The 20535-nt window shown below is 38.4% G+C and overlaps 1 protein-coding gene across 9 annotated transcripts in view; it reads left to right on the forward strand.

Moving 5' to 3' along the window:
* Window positions 1-8883: 8883 nt before the first annotated feature.
* The window catches only part of CAMK2D (calcium/calmodulin dependent protein kinase II delta), a 306496-nt gene continuing 294844 nt past the window's right edge, over window positions 8884-20535 (forward strand). For all 9 annotated transcript variants that reach the window (XM_039220002.1, XM_039220004.1, XM_039220005.1 and 6 more), the window contains exons 1-2: window positions 8884-9039; window positions 10651-10745. In XM_039220002.1, coding sequence (XP_039075933.1) covers window positions 8975-9039; window positions 10651-10745 — 160 coding nt within the window. In that variant the 5' untranslated portion in view covers window positions 8884-8974. The remainder of the gene's footprint in view (window positions 9040-10650; window positions 10746-20535) is intronic.

Below are 20535 nucleotides of genomic sequence, written 5' to 3' on the forward strand. Positions count from 1 at the left end.
ATGTTACGTTGCTTACATGATTACTGGGAAAATATGACATGCAAAGAATAGTTATTACTATTCCTCCATCCTATTTCAACAACACCAACAAGGAAATCTCAAAGAGGAAACTACAGAATTTATAAATTCTAAACTTCTTTTGGATTCTGGAATGCACATTCTAATTCCCAAATACATGCAAATTCAGAAGTTTTATCTCTTTATAGCATTCCCATTGCCTTCAATACACACATAAAAGGTATTCAGAGAAGGGAAATTCAAAAACATTATAAAGAAGTAATTCCTACCTCTCCCCCCAAAGATAATCATGGTTAAAATTTAGAAAGTTGTCCTTTGAGAATTCTTTCATCTATCTTCCATCTATCCGAACAACCAAACACATAAAACTGAGATTAAGCTAAACTAAACTGCAATAAAATGAACTCTTTATAACTTGAATTTTAGTTAACATATTGTGACATTTTTCTATGCCAGAACTTTGCTTCAGCATAATTGAATGCGATAATGGCTGCATATATTTTATTGCATGACATGGCAGTATTTGAAAGAACTTCCTGTGTTTATATTGTTGAACTCCTCAAAACATCTTCAGAAAACCTGTTAATAATGTGCTACAAACTCATTACAATAGACAGAATGCCACCTCAACAGAGTTTTGGCAGTGTTTCCAAAGAAAGAAGTCAGAGGTGAGATAGTCATCGGACTTGGGGTCTGGCCTCAAGATGGTTTTATTTTTTAAAGCTTATATATTTATTTATTTTTAGAGAAAGAGAGAGGGAGAGAGAGAGACAGAGACAGAGAGAGAGAGCAAGCAAGAATCCCAAGTAGGTTCCATGCTGTGAGTGCAGAGCCCAACGTGGGGCTTGATTTCACGAACCAGTGAGATCATGACCTGAGCTGAAATCAGGAGTCAAATGCCCAACCAACTGAACCACCCAGGTGCCTACTGGCCTCAAGATGTTTAAGGAAGTCTTTCAAGAAGTAAAATGGAGAACTGGGCAAAGTCCATGATGTAATAACTTAAACTTAGTGGATACTGTAAAGTAATTCTTGATAACTAAATTTATGAGTAAGTTATTTAGCCAGATAAGCAGATTGCTCTCTCCAATAACTTGATCTGAAGGAATTTCCTGAAGCAAAGAGTAAAGTTGTTTGTTGATTTATAGTACTATATTTCCTGGGCAGAGTTTTCCTAAAAATAAAAAAAAAACAAAAACAAACAAACAAAAACCCCGTAAAATCAAAGTCATGCCAACATACATAGTCTACAGTTTTATCTAATTCCTATTAACACAGATGGTCTCAACTGTCAGTATGTCTTTTATAATTTTAGTATAAATATTCCAAATATATTTTCAATATTCATTTATCTCTATTTTTACCACCACCACCACCACCACCACCACCTATATCCAAGCTATCACTTTCTCTTACTTGCCTTCGAAGCTGACCATTGCAGATTGCCAGCATTCATTTTCCACAAGGCAGCCAGACTGATCTGTATGATACAGAATGTTACATCCATTTACAAATCTTTGCCGTTTTTCCATAGTGTTTTTCGGATAGTTTTAAGTTCCCCATGAGAGCCTCTTGGACCCATCCTGACAGCCTCTTTTGGCGAGCACGGTGTGCTACCCACGTGGACCTCCTTTGGTTCCTTGAATTTGCCATGCTCCACTTACTAGCATGCTTTTCCCGTACTTTCTTTTATCTGGTTAATTCCTACTTATTTTTCAGATCTTATTTGCTTATCCACTCTCAGAAAAACTCTCTATGCCTATTCTACCAAGACAAATAGTATACTCTCATAGCTCCCTATATTCCTTCTTATATTATTTAAATTTTTTACAAATAATGGATTTAATATCGATCCTCCCTCACTCAAAAGTAAGCTCTGTATTAGTGAGGACACTATTTATTTTGCTCTACATTCCGTCCTCAGAGTGCATGGCATAATATACAAACACACAATTTACAGAATAGATGCAGAATTAATGGCACAATTTACATTTAAGCTGCAGGAAGTTTTTTGTTTTCCACATACTTTGATAACCCACCTAGCTTAATTGCCTCCGCCTTCAAAAACACCTTTACACTCTTAATTTGAGGGCACAGTTTCTTTGTTAAATGAACCAACTGGTTGTGAAAAAAAAGTGTTGCTAACAAATAAGCCACTAATTGAAGCTTTTTTTTTAGAGTAATAACTGAAATCGTAAAACGTTACGAATGGGAAGGTTTTAGAGGAAAAATGTGCATGGCCTCTTGTGGTGGTATTGCTATAGCTTCCAGGACCTCTTAAAATCTGTTTCCCCTATTGAATGAAAGGTGTGTGTGTGTGTGTGTGTGTGTGTGTGTGTGTGTGTGTGTAGTAGGCACTGAAAAGGGTAAACTGGTTCTTTTTGTTTATTTCTTAACTTGAACTTGTTTAAGTTTAGATACTTGTTTAATGGAGATGGACCATTTTACAATACAGCTAACTCTCAATTAGCTATAATTGGAAACCAGCATAATATGGAAACCAGCATAATATGGAAAAATAAAATATGGTTGTAACTCAAATTGCCTATTTCCATTCATTCATTAATTAAACTTTCATTCATAAACTTTGAGTTATAGTGATGCTTTCTTTACATTTGCACAGGACTTTTGATTTTAAGAGTTTTTCACATGCTTTGTTTTAGACACGGTAGCCTAACTATAGAAACAAAAGGGGTCCTTAAAACTGAGTTCCTTTATTAACAAGAGTTTCTTTAATCTAGAGCAGGGATTCCATGTTAGCAGCAGCTCTGCTCTTAGGAAACCTTTCAGGCACCTGGGCTGACTGTGGTTCTACCATTTTCAACATGATACTTCAAGGTTATCCTAGCAAGCAGCCTAAAATGGAGTACACCATTTCCCATAAAGGTGGAGACAAAAACAGCTCAGAAATGTGCTTAAAGAAAGAAGATAGAAATGTTGTGGGTGTGGGGAGGTGTTCTGAATGGAGAATGTGGTGTTAGACACGGAAACCTGTGGATAACCTTTTAAACCCAGTATGAAATGATACAGAGAAGCCAAGTTAAGGGAGGATTGAAAATGATCAATTATATATAGACACAAAGAAACATCATTACACCCTATTAAAGATTGGGCATTTTTAGTATCTTGGAGATAAAGACTGATGATAACATTATTCTTTTATTTATTTATTTATTTTTTAAATTTTTTTATTTATTTCTAGGAGAGAGAGAGAGAGACAGCGTGAGCAGGGGAGGGTCAGAGAGAGAGGGAGTCACAGACTGAAACAGGCTCCAGGCTCTGAGCTGGCAGTCAGCACAGAGCCCGACGCGGGGCTCGAACCCACGAACCGCGAGATCATGACCTAAGCGAAAGTCGGACGCTTAACCGACTAAGCCACCCAGGCGCCCCAATTTATTTATTTATTTATTGTGCACCTATAATGGCACAAGCCCTGTACCAGTGCTGCTGTAGGAGACTGCATAACTATTAGCGCCATGAAGGGGCTAATAGTCACAGTCCAGTGTGATGACAATAGTAAGTGAAAGTCATTACCCAAGCACAAAGGAAGACTCAACATCTGCTAATTCGTTTTTTTTTTTTTTACTTTGTTAATGATTTCACAACCTTTTACAAAGTTGTTTTGATTTATGCACCATATTTAATATAACTTCCTGTTACACTTCTTTTTAGCAGAGTATTAGGTATCTTCACAAAAGATCAAATATGCTAACCACTATATGTGGAAGTAGTGGGAAAAGAGCTACTTCTTCATTGTACTATTTCTTGGTTCATTTACATATTTGTTTATTTGATGAAACAAAGAAAGCGTTTTCTGTTATGAGCTTTGTTTTATAAGTAGTTCATTTCTTCAACTGCAAATTCATCTTGCATAAATGAACAGTTTGGTGAAGAGATTATTTGCTCGCTACTAGACTATATTTGTGCCTGACTCTATGTGGTTAGATTATTGTACGTTGAGAAGGCTAGCTGAGAGAAGCAAATTGCTTTCTTCTCCCTGCCTCTAAATCTTCAGTGAAGAGTGGCCACCATATAGACCAGATACAGACCCTGCTAAAATTCTCACTGAATCTATTTATTACTGATAGAGTCTTTACTCTGCGGAGCAATGGAGATAGCATCATCTCTTCCTTGTTTCTTGTAACTCTGCAGCAAGGAAAATCAATGATTGTCAATATCTGCTTTGTTTACTTAAGTATTAGAAACTTACCCTTTCCTAGTGGGACTACTGAAGGTTTGCAAATTTTAATTGCAAGTGCCCAAAAAGACAAAAAAAAAGATACCTTCTATCTTTGGTTCTCCTGTTGTATTTGAATTTGGTGATCATTTTCAGTTTGTCTTTTATTTCTTTGCTACTTTTTGTTAGTTGATGCTATCACACACAGGCACAGCACTGTGCGTGCATGCTCGCACACGCACGTGCACACACACACACACAGGATGGAATATATTTAGAGCAAAATATTTTGTGGTCTTGGTACTAACATGATTTTATCTGATTGAAGTCTAGCAATCTAGGTAGTGATAGGGCTCTGCTTATAACTAGTTTCTACTCCTGTAACCTCCCACCTCCACATCCCCCATCCTTCATACCTCACCTCTCCTCCTTTGCCTGCTGTTACCCTTTCTACTATTAAGGAATACATTTTAAAAGCGGATACAATTATAAATGCTCTTTTCCACTTTAACAAAGCAGAAGGTTAGGAGTTTGTACACTAGCTAATCTTGATTTGTGTGTGATTAATCTAAATCAGTTGAGAAACCAAGTATGCTCATGTTTATAATTTTTTTCAATTTGCATTTGAACAACACATTTTTGTACGATTTGCAGCTCACGTGTATTGCTAAATTTTAGAAAACTTCCTAACTTTAATCTGGCAATCCTTTATGCACATTCTGTAACTTCTGATGTTCTTTTCACATTTATGACTTCCTAAGTAAGTCTTCATATCATAAGATGGATCTTCTTTCATAGTAGTGGTAATGTTAAACTAGCTTAGGAATTACAAAAACTCATTTTAAAACCACATTTTTCATTCCCTTACATTGACTTATGTCTTCATAGTGAGATCTAATCATTTGAAACTTAGCATCTGTCTTTTACCACAGTGTAAAATTTAGTAAGGTCGGTATATCTAAAAAATTAAATTCCTTCTTCCTTTATGGACTTCAATGGTAAGAAAATTAATACTAGATCCTTTTCCCTTGATGTCAATTACTAGTGTATATTTAGAATCCATTTCTCTGCACTTTTAATCATGGGATACTGTGATTATCTTGACTGAATATGATCACCCTTAGAATAAGTTTTATTGGTATATTATCAACAACTGTAATATAACAAACCCCCAAATAATTAATTTTCCAATTTAATAAAATTCATAGCTTTTCAGCTATTATGTGCCAGGCACTATTCTAGTCGCTGGAAATAGAGCAGCTCATGCCCCTGGGGAGCTTATATTTTAGTCGGAAAGAATAAACAATTAACAGGAAAAATAATTAATAGTATACTGGATGGTAATAGATATTATGGGGAAAAATGAAGCAGACAGTATGAATAGAAATCATGTTTGAAAAATGTGTAGCAATTGATAGAGTGGTTAGGGAAAGCTGCATCAATAATAGAGAAAATATTAGAGGGAGGTGAAGAAATGCAATAGGACAGTTGAACATTCCAGGAAAGACGGAATAGCCAATGCAAAGTCGCTAATCAGGAGCATGCCAGGTGATGCTCCAGGAACAGCAGAGGACAGTGTGAAGTCCTCTGAAGTAGAATGAGCCAGGGCACAAATTGAGGTTGGGAAGACTAATGGAGTAGGGGTGAAGGGCAGATCCCCCAAGGCCTTGTAAGCCATTTTTAGAATTTTAGTGTTTAGTCTAATTGAGATGCTAAGGTGTCAGAAGTTTTTGAGCAAAGGCATGATTTGCACTGACTGAGGATGTAAGGGGAACATTATGCATGCCTAGGATGAGAGAAGAACAAAGAGGGGCAAGGGCAGAAGCCAGAGACCAGGAAGAAGGCAAGAGATGAAAATCCAAATGGAATTTCTGTGTAATTTTAAAAGATTACTGCCTCAAGAAAGCCCACACTTGAGAAATAACTGTATTTGTTTAAATAAGATAAATATTTTAATTACTTTAAAATATAGATCAAGAAACAGCACAAATGAGGAGTAAGCAGTGTACACATTTATTGTCGATAACACATCAATATTAAAACTGTTGTATTTCCTTCATTGTATCATACAATCATAATAATGTACAATTATTGGTAGTTTAAATAATTGAGATAAATACTGTAATTATGTAGGCCTCATTACTTGAATATTTAAAAAAATTTCTTCCCTGGAGTTGTAAAATTTTATATTATCTTTATTTATTGTTTTAATTTTACTTTTTCCGTTTCATTTTTAGATTCAGAGAATATTAAATTACTGCATTATTACTTGGACCCATATTGCTAAATATGATATAAATTAAAAATATTTAGCATAGACCAAATTGTTTTTTTTCCCCCAATTCTATAGCTCCATTAATATTTAAACACCTTGTTTTTTTCCTTTATATAGTTTTTGGTGTCATTTTGTATCATGATATTTTACACAATGTTATATTGGCTTTTTATAGCCAGGAATAAAAATATGTACAAAATTCGATTTCGTTATAATAACCTTTAAAATCTGTAAATATTTTGAAAACTTCTGCACTGCTGTTGGCTGAAATAGTATTCGTCAGGTGAGGAACTGAGGGAATTAGGATTATGTGTGATTATGGACAAGGTAATTTACTAATTAATAGCAGCCTCTGGGAGTGAGCAACAATTCCTTCAAGTTTTAGATTCTCTGTATAACCAAGTTATGTTTTATCTTCCAGCTGTGGAATTTCGAGTCCATGACGTAATGCTAACGATGAACAAATTAGCAGAACGGCAAGGTTTTTAGGGTCCCGTGGCTGTAAAAGGAAAGGGCAGCAATTTGGAAAGACCGTTCATAACCCTTTTGTTCTGCCTTTAAATTTGCAATTGCATAGTTCATTGAAAACAGAGGACTTTAAGAAAGGCCCAGGGGTGGTTTCGGCAATAAGCGATTTAATTTAAACGTAATGCATAATTTTTTTCCCTCCTATCTGCTGTATGCTAATGATTAGGACGTATTCTTAAACCGTTAAGTGATTTTCCAGATAGCCATTGACAGAGTATACGTCTGTGCCACTACCACAAGCAGAGCACACTCGGCCTCTCCTTTTCTTTTCTTCCTTCGCAAAGCGAAACGGACTAGGACGTGTGCATGTGACGCCAGTGACGTCAGCCTCAACCAGGTCGCGTGACCGACACCCAACCTTCCCACAACCCCGCCCCCGCCGCCAAGCAGGAAATCTCGCGAGAAACCGCCTTACTATCAGAACTTACTGAGGTTACAGAGGAAGTTACTCAGAAGGTGTGGTTCCGTGGGGGAGTTTTTGCTTTCATTCTAACATTGAGGGCCGAGAGCAAAGGCCTTTGCGGGTTGGCAGAGTCTCAGCCACCCAACGTATAAGACGGCGGAGGAGGTGGCAGTCATATCAGAAGTGAAACGTGGCGCACGGCGGGCGTCGTCCTCACTAAACGGGCCGGGGGCAGGGAGAAGAGGCGCCCCCGGAGCCCGGGCACCGGGCGGCGCGGCTCCTGCCCGCGTGGGCCCGGAGTCACGGGGAGGCCGTAGGAGACTGGGACCCTTCTAAGGAAGCAGCCAGTTGCCCACATCCGGCCCCCGCCGCGCCAACACGGAGACGCGCCGAGATGAAACGGTTGCACACCTCGCTCCCAGCCGGGGCACGGCGGCTCGCGAGTCGGCGTGGAGCGGTTTCTAGTGCCCCGTGCCCGCAACAGGGTCGGGGGCCTCCGCGGCCCCGGAGAGCCCACGACTTCCCCCACGTCTTCCTTCTAAGTCAACCCCAGGTTTAGGCAGCAGCTTAACTGCGAGTTCAACTGGGTAATTGTGACGTCTCCTCTCATTCACCTAAATCCTCCCCAGACTTCTCTCACGTACATCCTCTTCCACCCACCTGGTCTCTCCCCTAGACGGGAGCGCGCGAGTGTAAGACCCAGGAAGGGAGAGCGAGATCCGCGAAGGCACTGGGTTAGAGTCGCTAGAGGGAGGTGTGGGACCGGCGAGGAGGGGGCTTTGCGCGGTGGGGCGGGGGGGGGGGGGGGGGGGGGGGGGGGGGGGGGGGGGGGGGGGGGGGGGGGGGGGGGGGGGTGGCGGTGGCAGGCGGAGGGAGTGGCGGGAGGAGGGGCGGGGGTGCGGAGGGAAGAGGCGGAGGCCTGGGGACGGCCGACTCGTCTTCGCCCCATCCGAGCGCTCTTTCTCTCGCCGCGCAGTCTCGCAGCGGCGCGGGCTCTTGGGGGAGCGCCAGGCAGCCGAGGTGCCCGCGGGAGGCAGGCCGGCCCCGGGCGCGCACGCTCGGCCGAGCCCCGGCGCGCCCCGCGCCCGCGCCTGCTGACAGCTGCAGCTGGGCTCGCGCCGTCCGCTCCCGGCTCCGCGGCCTCCGCCCCCTCGGGTTCCCTCCCCTCTGCCGCTCCGGCTCCGGTGCCGCTAGTTTCGCAACTGCTTTCGCCCCGTGCCCGGCTGTTTTTCGTTTCCCGGCCCCCTCTTCTTGAGTCCTTTGCCCCCAGCATTTGGGGAGAGGGGTTGGAAAGGGGGCGTGTGGAGCGTCCAGAGGAGAAGGAAGCGAGGGCCGGCGGAGGAGGAGGAAGAGAATCTGCGGACCCGGGGAGGAGACCCCACGCCACCCTTTCTGGTCATCTTCCCTCCCGCCCCGCCCCTGCGCACACTCCCTCGCGGGTGAGCTACTTTCGGACGCGGAAAGTGAGGGCGGCCCTGGGTGACAGCGCCGCGGGGCCAGTCCCGGGGAAGCCGCGCGTCTGTTCGAGTCTTGTCCGCCGCGCTCCCAGCCAGGAGCACAGCCCGGACCGAGGATGGCTTCGACTACAACCTGCACCAGGTTCACCGACGAGTATCAGCTTTTCGAGGAGCTCGGAAAGTAAGCGCCTTTGCCCGCCTCTGCACGTCCCCTTTCCAGCAGAGGGCGGGTCGCATGGCCCCCGACCCACCGGCCTCCCGCGTGGGGCGAGGGAGTTTGGGAGACCGGAGGAGAGGGAGGGGAGGGCCCGTGGCATGGCAGCTCTGAGGAAGGTGCTGCCTTAGCAAGACGAGGGGACAGAGACGGAAAAAGACCCTCCACCCACCCCGGCTGTGGCACATTCCGATAATCCTTAGCCCACCTTCTCCGGTTCCCCCACCCTCTGGCCCTAGAGACTTAGTGGATTTACGATCCCCGCAGTTGTAGCTGTCATCCAGAGAAGTGCGAGCGTGTGTGTGTGTGTGTGTGTAGAGGAAACAAGAACCCATGTAAAATGCAACATAGATCATGTTTTCTGTAAATAGAGATGCCTCCTGGTTAGCTGGCGCGTCGGCCGTACGACACACGTACGGATGAGAACTCGCTGCCACAGACGGTGCCATATTTATTGATGCCGAAAGTTCAACTTGGCGTAGAGTCTCTTTCGCATCCAGTAGTTGTTCTGTCCAGGAAAAGGGCCAGTCAGAAGAACTCGACCCATTGCCCCATGTCCAGTCTTATTCTTTGCACTAGGTTATTCGCTCATCATCATCATCCTTCCTGTGATTTACGTGTACATCTTCGCGTTCTCTGGGAGGATTTATTTATACAGGCAACGGGAAAGACCTGGAGACGGAAAGAAAGCTTCCTAAGGGTAGCCTAGTGCTGTATAAAACGACCTCCCACCCTCGATTGGCAGAACTGCTCGGAGAATTTAAGGAAGGGGACCGGAGACCTCCCGAGGACCTGTGTGTTTAGAGACTTAGGGGCCGAACCGTGAATGTTGATTTATGTAGCATCCAACCCAAACCCAATTCTTCTATCGCTAGTTTCGACTATTACTTATGAAAGGGGTGCGTTTATATGTGTGTTGTTGTTGTATACAGTTGAATTCAAGGGAGTGGAATTGTACTTTAAATGTAATGAAAATTATATCCTTATATATTTATATGTTGCCTGTTGTTAAAACATGGAGAATATGTCGGAAGAGCAGCTTACTTCAAATCTCTCCCTTCCCCCAGCTCCAAACAGGGCACAGAGAAATCACCATATCAGGATTTGTTAAACTGCAAAATGTCCCCAAGATTTATGTTTTAATGAAAACAATAGCCGTATTTACTTAGTTGGAGCCACATTAATTTTTTAACAAAATAAATAGCAGATTTTTACTGCTCTTCCTCAGCCATGCTGTTTGCAGGTTTTTTCCCCTTCTCAGAGCATTTGGTGATGTGTGAGTGTGAATTGTAAAATGTTTTCAAATTTCATGTGCCAACAAGAGCGGTCATAATTGGCAATTCCTTTGATTTTGTTGATTAATAATGTGTGCTACCAGTTAAATAAAATTTACTTTTATTCTCCAGCATTACAGAAGGGTTAGGTTTCCAGGAAGAATCGTTCATTTTCTGGATATTACTGTAGTGTACTGATATTTGATAATTCATTAAATGCAATAAAAATGCTCAGTTTGCTGTAATTTTTTAATAGAATATCATAGCTGATTATATTGATGACATGCTAATTATTGGTTTTCAGGGGAGCTTTCTCAGTGGTGAGAAGATGTATGAAAATCCCTACTGGACAAGAATATGCTGCCAAAATTATCAACACCAAAAAGCTTTCTGCTAGGGGTGGGTATTTTCAGCCACATATACAATATATGTTAATTTTGTATTTGTCATGTTGATTGTGGGTTCTGTTGTATGTAGATACACAGTTATAATTGAACTGTAGACTTAGGTGTCATATTACATTTTAAGATTATTTCCTTCCTGAATCCCTTGGTATGTACAGTTTAAAAATAAATGAACACACAGTATTTTAATAACAAATTAATAATGATAATGTCCTCTGAGCAGTAGCATAAGTATTTTAAAGAAAATAAGCATCACAAAGTGCATTTTGCCTTTAGCTGTGCTGTGAAATAACTTTCAGAAATACCCAGGAATGGAAAAATGTAAGTCTCAACAACTGTCATTATTCTCATATGCTTTTGAGAGGAAAAATAGGTCATAGCTCAGTTGAATCATATTTCAATTGTAGTTACACTTGAACTTAATTCATCAAGGTATATTTAACAGTAATAGATTTGGGAGGAAAAATTTACCATTGCTATAGGAGGTTCAGCTTGATTTTGACGTTTCCGTGTGCAGTCCAGATCTTTACTGGGTCTTCCGCATTAAGGCTTCACACAGACTCATCTGATGTATTTTACACGTGCTTTGTAGCCACAGAGATCATTCCTATCATAAAATAGCTGTTGACATATGCAAAAAAAAAAAAAAAAATTGAAGGGATCTCACTGCATTCTTTCTATTTTGCTGAACTCATGCAAAAGTACTTACACTGAAATGTTGGGCATTCTAATTATTGTGGACACGTGTCTAAGGTATTTCCATGGGAATTTATGATTTAATGAAATTTAAATGAAATTAAAATGAACAAAATGCCACAGTATAAGCCCATTTCAGTGACCTGGTTTATTTTAAGTAATGAGGGAAGAAATTCTATTAGGGTTTGCCTCATTTAATTTGTCTTCTAAAAAGTGCTGCTCTCTAGGATCCTGGTGTCCTTGTTTGGTCTCTGCCGTAATTTTTTTTCTCATTTGTTGCAAATTCTACTTTTTAACATCTACTTTAGGTTTAGATTGGCGTTTCAGTTTATTCATTAGAATGAGATTTTGTTGTGATTTTCTTCATCCGATTTCAACAGCATTCAGACGAAGACCTATATACGAAAGTAACCAGTGCCACAGCTTCACAGCTTGAGAACTAATGAGAAGCACGTTATGCTCGATTATGTTCCCCTTTCGCTCTTCCCTCCACAGGAAGGTTTCTAACAGTCTAAAGGAGTGCTAAACTCTAAATGACATTTTAGTTTTTAAAAAGAAAAAAATGAAAACGTATAATTTTTTTCAGTGTTTTCTTCCTGTGTGCTAGATACTTTTGGCAAAAGTAGGAGTGTCCGTTCTTCCAGAGGCATTACAACACCTATCCCAGATCTTTCAGTGGCTTTAAATTTTCTCTCAAAACAAATCAGTGTTGTGCTTCACTTCTACCGATTTCCTAAATTAGAGTCATCCCTCTTCATCTACCATAATTTGTACCCTCCCTGCATCAGAATGGCAAATACACGTGTTTCTCCTCCCATTATTTTTCCATTCTTCTGCCTCCAGTCTATGGAAGATAAGTCTTCTCTAGCCTGATGGGATTCCTTCTTCCTGCCAGTATTCCCCACCTGCTCTTACTCTACCTTAAAGAACAACCTATACCCCAAACCACCTTGCCCCGTTTGGATTTAATTAGTCCAGTTACGTTTAGGAAAAGGAGTTAAAGTGAGGTACTAGAAGACCTGCTTTTTCTCCCTCTCCAATGTCCTTTCTTAACCTGCTTCATGTGAATCCACTGAGGAGCAAGGTGGTAAAGAAACAGGCTTTGGAATTAAATGCTCTGGGTTTAAATTCTGATTCCCTTGCCTATTGGCTGTGTAATTTTGGGTGATTTACATATTTTCAATGAGCCTTCATTTTCTCATCAATAATGGGTAATAATGTAACCCTTTTATAGGGTTTGTGAGGAGTCAGTTAATATAGAACAGTGCCTGCTATGTAATATGTATTCAGTGAATATTATTATCTTTTGGGTTGTTAAAACAATCAGTTGAGAGTATTTACATGAAAGAATGTGAACATTATAAATCCAGTGGCAGCCTTGACTTAGCTGTGAGTAACCAGTTTGAATCCTGGCTTTACTATTTAGCGTGTAAATGTGGTTCAGTTATTTACCTTTACTTGATCACAGGTTCTTCAGTAAAATGGGGGGAAAATACTCATAGGGTATCATGGGTTGTTTGGAGGATTCAGTGAATTTTATGAGAAACACTTCTTAATTCCAAAGTGCTGAGTCAATTTTACTTATTACTGCTCACCTGCCAAATATTACAGTACTTTCCTTCAAAATTCTCAATTTATTTTATAACCATAACAATTAGAACCCCTTATAGCACATTTATACTTTGTGTACATTTGTTTAAACTGTACCCCTGTTAAGTTGTAAATACTTAATGCTTTCATTTTTTTTTTTTTAATAAAACATTTCACAGCATTGAGGACATAGGGGCTCAGTACAGAGAATAGGATCAAATATGGCTATTAAATGGTTTATAAAGGAGTTACTTTAATTCCTAAGAACAAGCAAATATTAGATGTAATCTTTTATAAAATAGTGTATTAAGGTATCAAGAACATATGCTTTAAAATATGAACTCTCCTTTGAAAATGCTCCCTTTTCAGAACGTAATAATCCTTAAGATGACTTTTACAGAACAAATTTTAAAATAGTATATTAAGGGAAATTAGAATATCTAAATTACCATACTTTTTTTTTTACCTTAATGTACTGATTTTTTTTTCTTTTGGCTATGCATAGCGATTTCTGTGGGGTATATAATTTTTGTACAAATTTTTGTTTGTATTATTTAAAATGCCATGCCTTTGTAAATCCAAGCTTTAAGCCTGTTTGTTTTAAAGACCAGGAAGGTCCTTCAACTCAAATAATATTCTTCAAATGTAACATTACAACTGGAAGAGAAAGACCATTGTCAATACATTTAAGACCATGAGGGATTGCCAAAAATTTGGCTGTATTCCTGCACAAATTTACACATCCAGCTATACTGTCACCCAGGCATGTTTGTGTGCCTACATGTTAATGGATTTCCAGCAGACAGTTTCAGTTGCATTTCCTCTCAGCTGTTAGTCACACAAACCATATTTGGGAGACTCAGAGTCTGTTGAAGAATTTCTTTCCTTTTGCGATAACACGTGCACGCACAGAGCATTCATTACGTGATACTGATTAGATAAAGTACATTGATATATAATTTAGCTTGCTTAAAAAGTATAGAAAAGTTTCAAACATCTTATATTTTACATGCAATTTTTGTCTCAAAAAGTTTTTGTTAGCTAGGAATAGAAAGCATGCTTACTTAGTAAATGGCAGATAGTGATGGTAGAATTTTATCTCCTATTTTTGCCATGGGAAGTAGAAATTATATCATTTTGGTCCCAGACAATTAGGTTGGCACTTAACGAGTCCTAATTTGCCATGCTATTTTGATACTTTGTTGATTTTTGACCTGTTTGTAACTGGAAAGTATTGTCAGGTTATGCAAAGTCCAGGAAGGGCTGTGATTGTGGTTCAGAATCCAGTAGACTGAAGGTTTTGATGGCAGATTTCTTTAGAAATAGTATTTGTGATTTATTTCACATTTTAAAGACTCCTTGTGGTAAAATATTTTTTATGGTAGTAATAACTTCTTGATGTTCATTTTCCAATGTAATTGTTGATCATTAGAAACCACTTTTTATTACATAGGGTCTGATGTGCCACAAGTCATTATTTTTGTAAAATACAAATTATAGTAGAAGCTTAAAATAGTATATGCTGTTACAAGTATGTTTTAGCTCTACTCCCTTGATAAAGTTAAAAGGGATTTCATTTTATATTTCTGCAATACTTCACAGATCTAATACAATTAAATCATTTGGTATTCTTTGATTTTACTAGTTTATGAATTTTTGAATGGATGATATTAGTAGAATATAAATCAGGACTTTATAAAAACTACTTAATCATGTATACCAGGGGCTCAGGGTGGCTCAGTCAGGTCATGATCTCAGGTTCATGGGTTCAAGCCCCACATTGGGCTCTGTGCTGACAGCTGCTCGAGTCTGGAGCCTGCTTCAGATTCTGTGTCTCCCTCTCTCTCTGACCTTCCCTGGCTCATGCTGTCTCTCTCTCTCTCAGAAATAAATAAAATATTTAAAAAATTTTTTTTAAAAATCATGTACACCAAATTAGGTCTCAGCTATGAAATCTGAATATTGCATGCAGGTCCTTAAGTAGTCTTTTTTATGTCATAATAGAGGTGTCAATAACTAACTTTTGCTATTTTTTTTTTCTTTTTTGGCATCCAGGCAGTCAAGAAATTAGTGCAATTTTTTAGCCTCATGGTTACTCATGTTAAGTTGGAAGCATATCTGAGATGATATAGATGAATCAAATTGTTCTGATTATACATTATTGATTTTGCAATTTGGAACTAATTGGGCAAATTAATATTTTTTTGAAAGTTTCTTGGTTTGAGCAATGTTTTAAGAAAAAATTAGTAAGTTATTTTTATTTTTGTATATGGAAATTCTACAGCTCTTTAATTATTGGGCCCCAAAGTAGTCCTTTCATTATGTTTAGTTGTATTTGCATTCTTACATAGGTTTTTATCTTTGATATCTATTTTCCTCTTTTAGTGAATGAGAGTATTATTGATGTTCAAACTGGTTAGGAGATAAAAATGCATACCTACATTTCCAGGAAAGAATAAAAATTCTTTCTGTATTCCAGCATGATTGTAATATGCAGACTTAATATAAAGGTTGTTAGGCACCTGACCGTGGTATTAATAACTAGTGCCAACCTCTACCTAACAGATCATGCAATAGGAATTGAACACCTGGAGAATTTTCATTGTTTATACAACTAGATTAATACTTTGCACTTCCCTTGAAATATTGAATCAACTTGGTGTAAAATTAAAATTTAATTTTTATGGGCCTTTAATGTTAATAATCATGAATTGCTGTAAGGTACATACTAGGATTTTCTTGGGCATTTAACCTCATTTGTTGACTAGAATTTTATTTAATTTTTAAAAGTCTTTTTCTTGGGCTGATACAAAGGCAGACCAACTCCTACTGTCTCTTGGGCTGAGCTGATATAATTGCAGTTATACACAGTCACAGAACAAAATCATAATTGGGTTTTTAATTAGGAGAACCCCTTTTCTGGTACTATGGTCTCCTTTCAACTTTTTAGAACTTTATTACTACCCAAATCAATAATAATAATAAAATACTAGGAACGTTAATAGCCATTATTTTAGGAGAACCTTCTACGTGACAGACGCATTGCTTACAAGATACTTTATTTTACTTAAATAGTTTATTGTTGTTGTTATTGTTCAATTTTTAAATAGAGGAAACTGAGGCTCTAAGTTACTAAAAGCTTCAGTATTAGTAAGTGGTGGAGTCAGAATTTCAACCCATTTTCTTTGGCTCTAAAGCCTAGCTCTTTCCACTACCATATCCCATTGATTGCTGTTACAAAGAACTTATCCTAACCTTTCTTTCCTTATCTGTATGTGCTTGACTGATCTCCCTACTAAACTTTAGAGTCTTTCATAAAAAGGACTATGTCTTCTACATCTTTAGGTTCTCAGTGCAATGTATAAAATTGAGTATTCCCTTAGGAAAATATATTTAGAGTTCCAACTTGTGTGAGAAGGTAGTTTAATTGCTGCAGTGACATAAAGTCAAAGTAAAGTTTGGTAGTCACTCCATGCTCTTTCCTGGAAGGAAAACAGTATAGTGAAAAATCAGTGGGAAAATGATTCCAGAAGAATGACATGTTTTGGTAAACTTAATTCATTAACTTATTGAAAATATCTCAAAATACACTAAGTTCCTAGGATCACTCCTTCTAAATGATTAACTTGTTGCTGGAAGCAAAACTCAGCCCTTAACCAAAGCCCAGAAGAACCTACTCAGAAAGGTATTCTAGTTCTCAGGCTCATCTTGTTTAACCAGTGAAGCAGGGAAGATGAATGTCGTTTTGTTGTTTCTTCTTGGACAACACTGTTGTATGTGCCAAATTCATACTAATGTGTCAAGTGAAAGGAAAATATAAAACTGTTTTATAAATATTTTATAAAATTCATAAAACTTGACAGTTTTATGTTTGGTGGAAAAATAACTTTGTTGTATGTAGCAAGTAATATAAAGATACACAGATAATATTGTTGTATAATACTTATTATACAACAGCACACAGTAGTTAGTTGTTTTACCTAAGGTTCTCTTCTCTTTAGTTAGATTATGTAGGGACTGAAAACTTATTACCTAACATCTTAAATATTAAATTATATTTTATATATAATAAAACAGTAAGCACCCAGTAAACCTCCACTCAGTAACTAGAGCATCCCCTCTACTGTTGAAGCTACCTGTGTTCCTTGCTTATCCACAACTCTTGCCTGGCTCTGAGATTTAATCACTATCTTTTTTTAATTTTTAAAAGTTTATTTACTTTTTGAGAAAGAGAGTATGAGCAGAGAGAGGATCTCAAGCAGGCTCCATGCTGTCAGCCCAGAGCCCAACATGGGGCTTGAATCCACGAACCGTGAGATTGTGACCTGAGCAGAAATCAGCAGTTGGACACTTGACTGACTGTGCCATCCAGGTGCCCCAATCTCTTCCATTTTTAAAAGAGAAATCTCTTTTTATTTCCCCATGCCCTGTGACTTTTTAATTAACTGATTGATTTCAGTTGGCCAATCAGTTACCAATGGAAAAATTTATGCCCTTATTATCTAGGTATATTTATTTGTATTGTATATGTATTGTACATGTATAAATATAAAATGTATGGAATAAACTCATATTAATATATAATTTTACCCTATCCTTAAGACTAAGAAAGACTTAAATTATATGTATTTTTTAGTAATAGGAAATTATTTTCCTCTTATGTCTTTTTGAAGCAATTTCATTAATGATGATGTACACACATTGAAATAAAGCAAGAGTAAGCTATATAAAACTATCTTATTAAAGGTGAATATAGTAATTGGAAATTAGATTTTTATCTTCTAGAGAAGTTGTAGAGTTGAGATATGCCACATAGTGGCATTAGTGTTTAAATTAAAATTTGATATTTTGGTGAAGAAATATTTATATGATATTTGGAGTTTGTGTTCTGATAACTTGGATTTCTGCTGAAGTGTATTCATTAGTAGTCCAGAACCAAACTCTGCGTGTCCCTGGTGGAGTCAGTAATTTCTCACTTCTCTGAATGGCGCATTAATTTTCCTGGACTTTCAAGCATGCTTGATTATTTTTCTTTTCCTTAAACCATCTCAATACTTTATATCTTTTTATATACTTTTTTCACCTTTCTAACTTGAGCTCTTTTTTTCATAACTCTTTTAAATAGCTTCCTAAACAGATTTTCCAGCTAATGGTTGCCATGTTTTTATTCATTTATAAAGTTCATCATTAGACCTTTTAGTACCCACTGTGCTGGATAACTTGATAAGTTGTAGTGATACAGAGATGAAATATACAGATCTTCCCTGAAGTATTTTGTGATCCATTAGGGTGGATGACAACCTGGCAAATACGGTTTAGGTTTTGAGGGTTGTAAAAGAAGTATACACAAGGTTTCATGTAGATATGGGCTGGAAAAGGTTATCACAGATTTATTGAAGAGATTAATGAGTGAGATTGTATTTTTGAATGGCAATTGAGCCTGGTAGAGAAGGAGAAATGGTTGCCCAGGCAAAGTAAGCAGCATGTTCAAAAGAAGGGAGAAAGTTCTGGCTCCGCTCTCCAGATAGAATGAGTACACCTAGTGCTCTTAAAATCCTGTCTCCTGTAAGACTCAGTTCAGGTGCTTCCACCTCCATGATGCCCTCTCTCACTTATTCTTCTACCCTACTTTCCCACTCGGCAGAAGTGATTCTTTTCCCCTTCCTCTGAATAACTTTTTCATGATATTTAAGCAACTGATCACATGTCTCCCTTTGTATTTTAGTTATATATGCTGTAGCTTTCAAACACCTTGTGGACATTACCATTGAATATATGGCTGGCACAGTAATTGTAAATTACTTATAAATGTTGAAGATATTTATAAATGTTTGCTGACTGAGTGGATAAGTGAATGAGTGAGCAAATAAGATTCTGTCTCCAAAAATAGTCATATGCTTATTAACAAGACCTGTGACAGCTAAAGCAAGTGGAAATTGAGCTAAAGTTTCATGTCAAATGGAATACAGTATTTAAAATAATATTTAATTCATAAATTATTTCATTAGTTTCTTGATGACAAATTATGATTTACTGGAAAGAGTTTTGTATAATTTTGTAAATTTTTGAGCAACTATGTAAATTCTTATTGTGTGGGGGTTTTTTTTGTTTGTTTTTTTTTTTTTTTTGCTGTTTGCTATTATCATGTAACATAAAGTGGCTCAATAATAAGGGGTAACATTTTCATGATTTGCATGTGCATTAGTCCCACTTCAGTGATGCCAGACTCAGGCTATTATTAAATTATTTTATTTTATTTTTTTAATTGTTTTTTTAATTTTTATTTCTAGGAAAGAGAGAGAGACAGCGTGAGCAGGGGAGGGTCAGAGAGAGAGGGAGATACAGACTGAAATAGGCTCCAGGCTCTGAGCTGGCAGTCAGCACAGAGCCCGACGCGGGGCTCGAACCCACAAACCGCGAGATCATGACCCAAGCGAAAGTCGGACGCTTAACCGACTAAGCCACCCAGGCGCCCCATCATTAGATTATTTTAATGTTTTATTTATTTTTGAGAGAGAGAGAGACAGACAGACAGACAAGAGTGGGGAAGCAGCAGAGAAAGAGGGAGACACAGAATCTGGAACGTGAGCTGTCAGCACAGAGCCCAATGCCGATTTGAACTCATGAACTGCAAATTCATGACCTGAGCCAAATATGGATGTTTAACTGAGCCACCCACGTGTCTCTATTATTAAATTATTATAAATGTTTGGATTTAAAAAAATTTTTTTAAATATTTTTAATTTATTCCTGAGAGAGAAAGAGAGAGAGAGAGAGAGACAGACAGCAAGAGACAGCGTGAGCAGGGGAGGGTCAGAGAGAGAGAGGGATTCACAGAATTGGAAGCAGGCTCCAGGCTGAGGTGGCTGCAGCACACAGCCCCAGGCAGGGCTCAAACCCATGAACTGTGAGATCATGACCTGAGCCGAAGTTGGCGCTCAACAGACTGAGCCACCCAGGCACCCCTAAATGTTTGGATTTTTAAGTTTTTATCCATTCTCATTCTCCAGAGGGACTTTTTGACTTATCTTTTAACTAAGCTCATTTTAAAAAGCATTTTGGTGATACTTTATATAGTTTTGGATATGCAAATCATGGATATTATTTGCTTATAGAGGTTACTTGACTTTTTAGGAAAGACAGAGGCCAACTGTTACAACTGCTGTGTCTGTCAATTCAGAAACTTGGTAAAAGGACGGGAAAGTGTGCTTGTTTCAGTATTGGAAATCCCTTAAAACAGAATATAAGTTTTAAAGCACTTATTTCCTTATTTACTGGGAGTTTTACAATTCTACAACTTTACAGTGTATATGTATATATATACACACCACAAATATATGCACACACACATATCTTAGGAAAATATGCTGTTTTCATAAAAACATTCAGAACATTTGTATGTAATCATGGTGGCAAAGTGATATTTTGTGAAATTAGTTCAGCTGAACATTTTGGCCATTTTGTAGAAACTTTATGATGAATATTTTAGTAAAGTAAGT

This window comes from Hyaena hyaena, unplaced genomic scaffold (assembly GCF_003009895.1).
Source record: "Hyaena hyaena isolate Hyena2069 unplaced genomic scaffold, ASM300989v1 scaffold_854, whole genome shotgun sequence".
Taxonomy (NCBI): domain Eukaryota; kingdom Metazoa; phylum Chordata; class Mammalia; order Carnivora; family Hyaenidae; genus Hyaena; species Hyaena hyaena.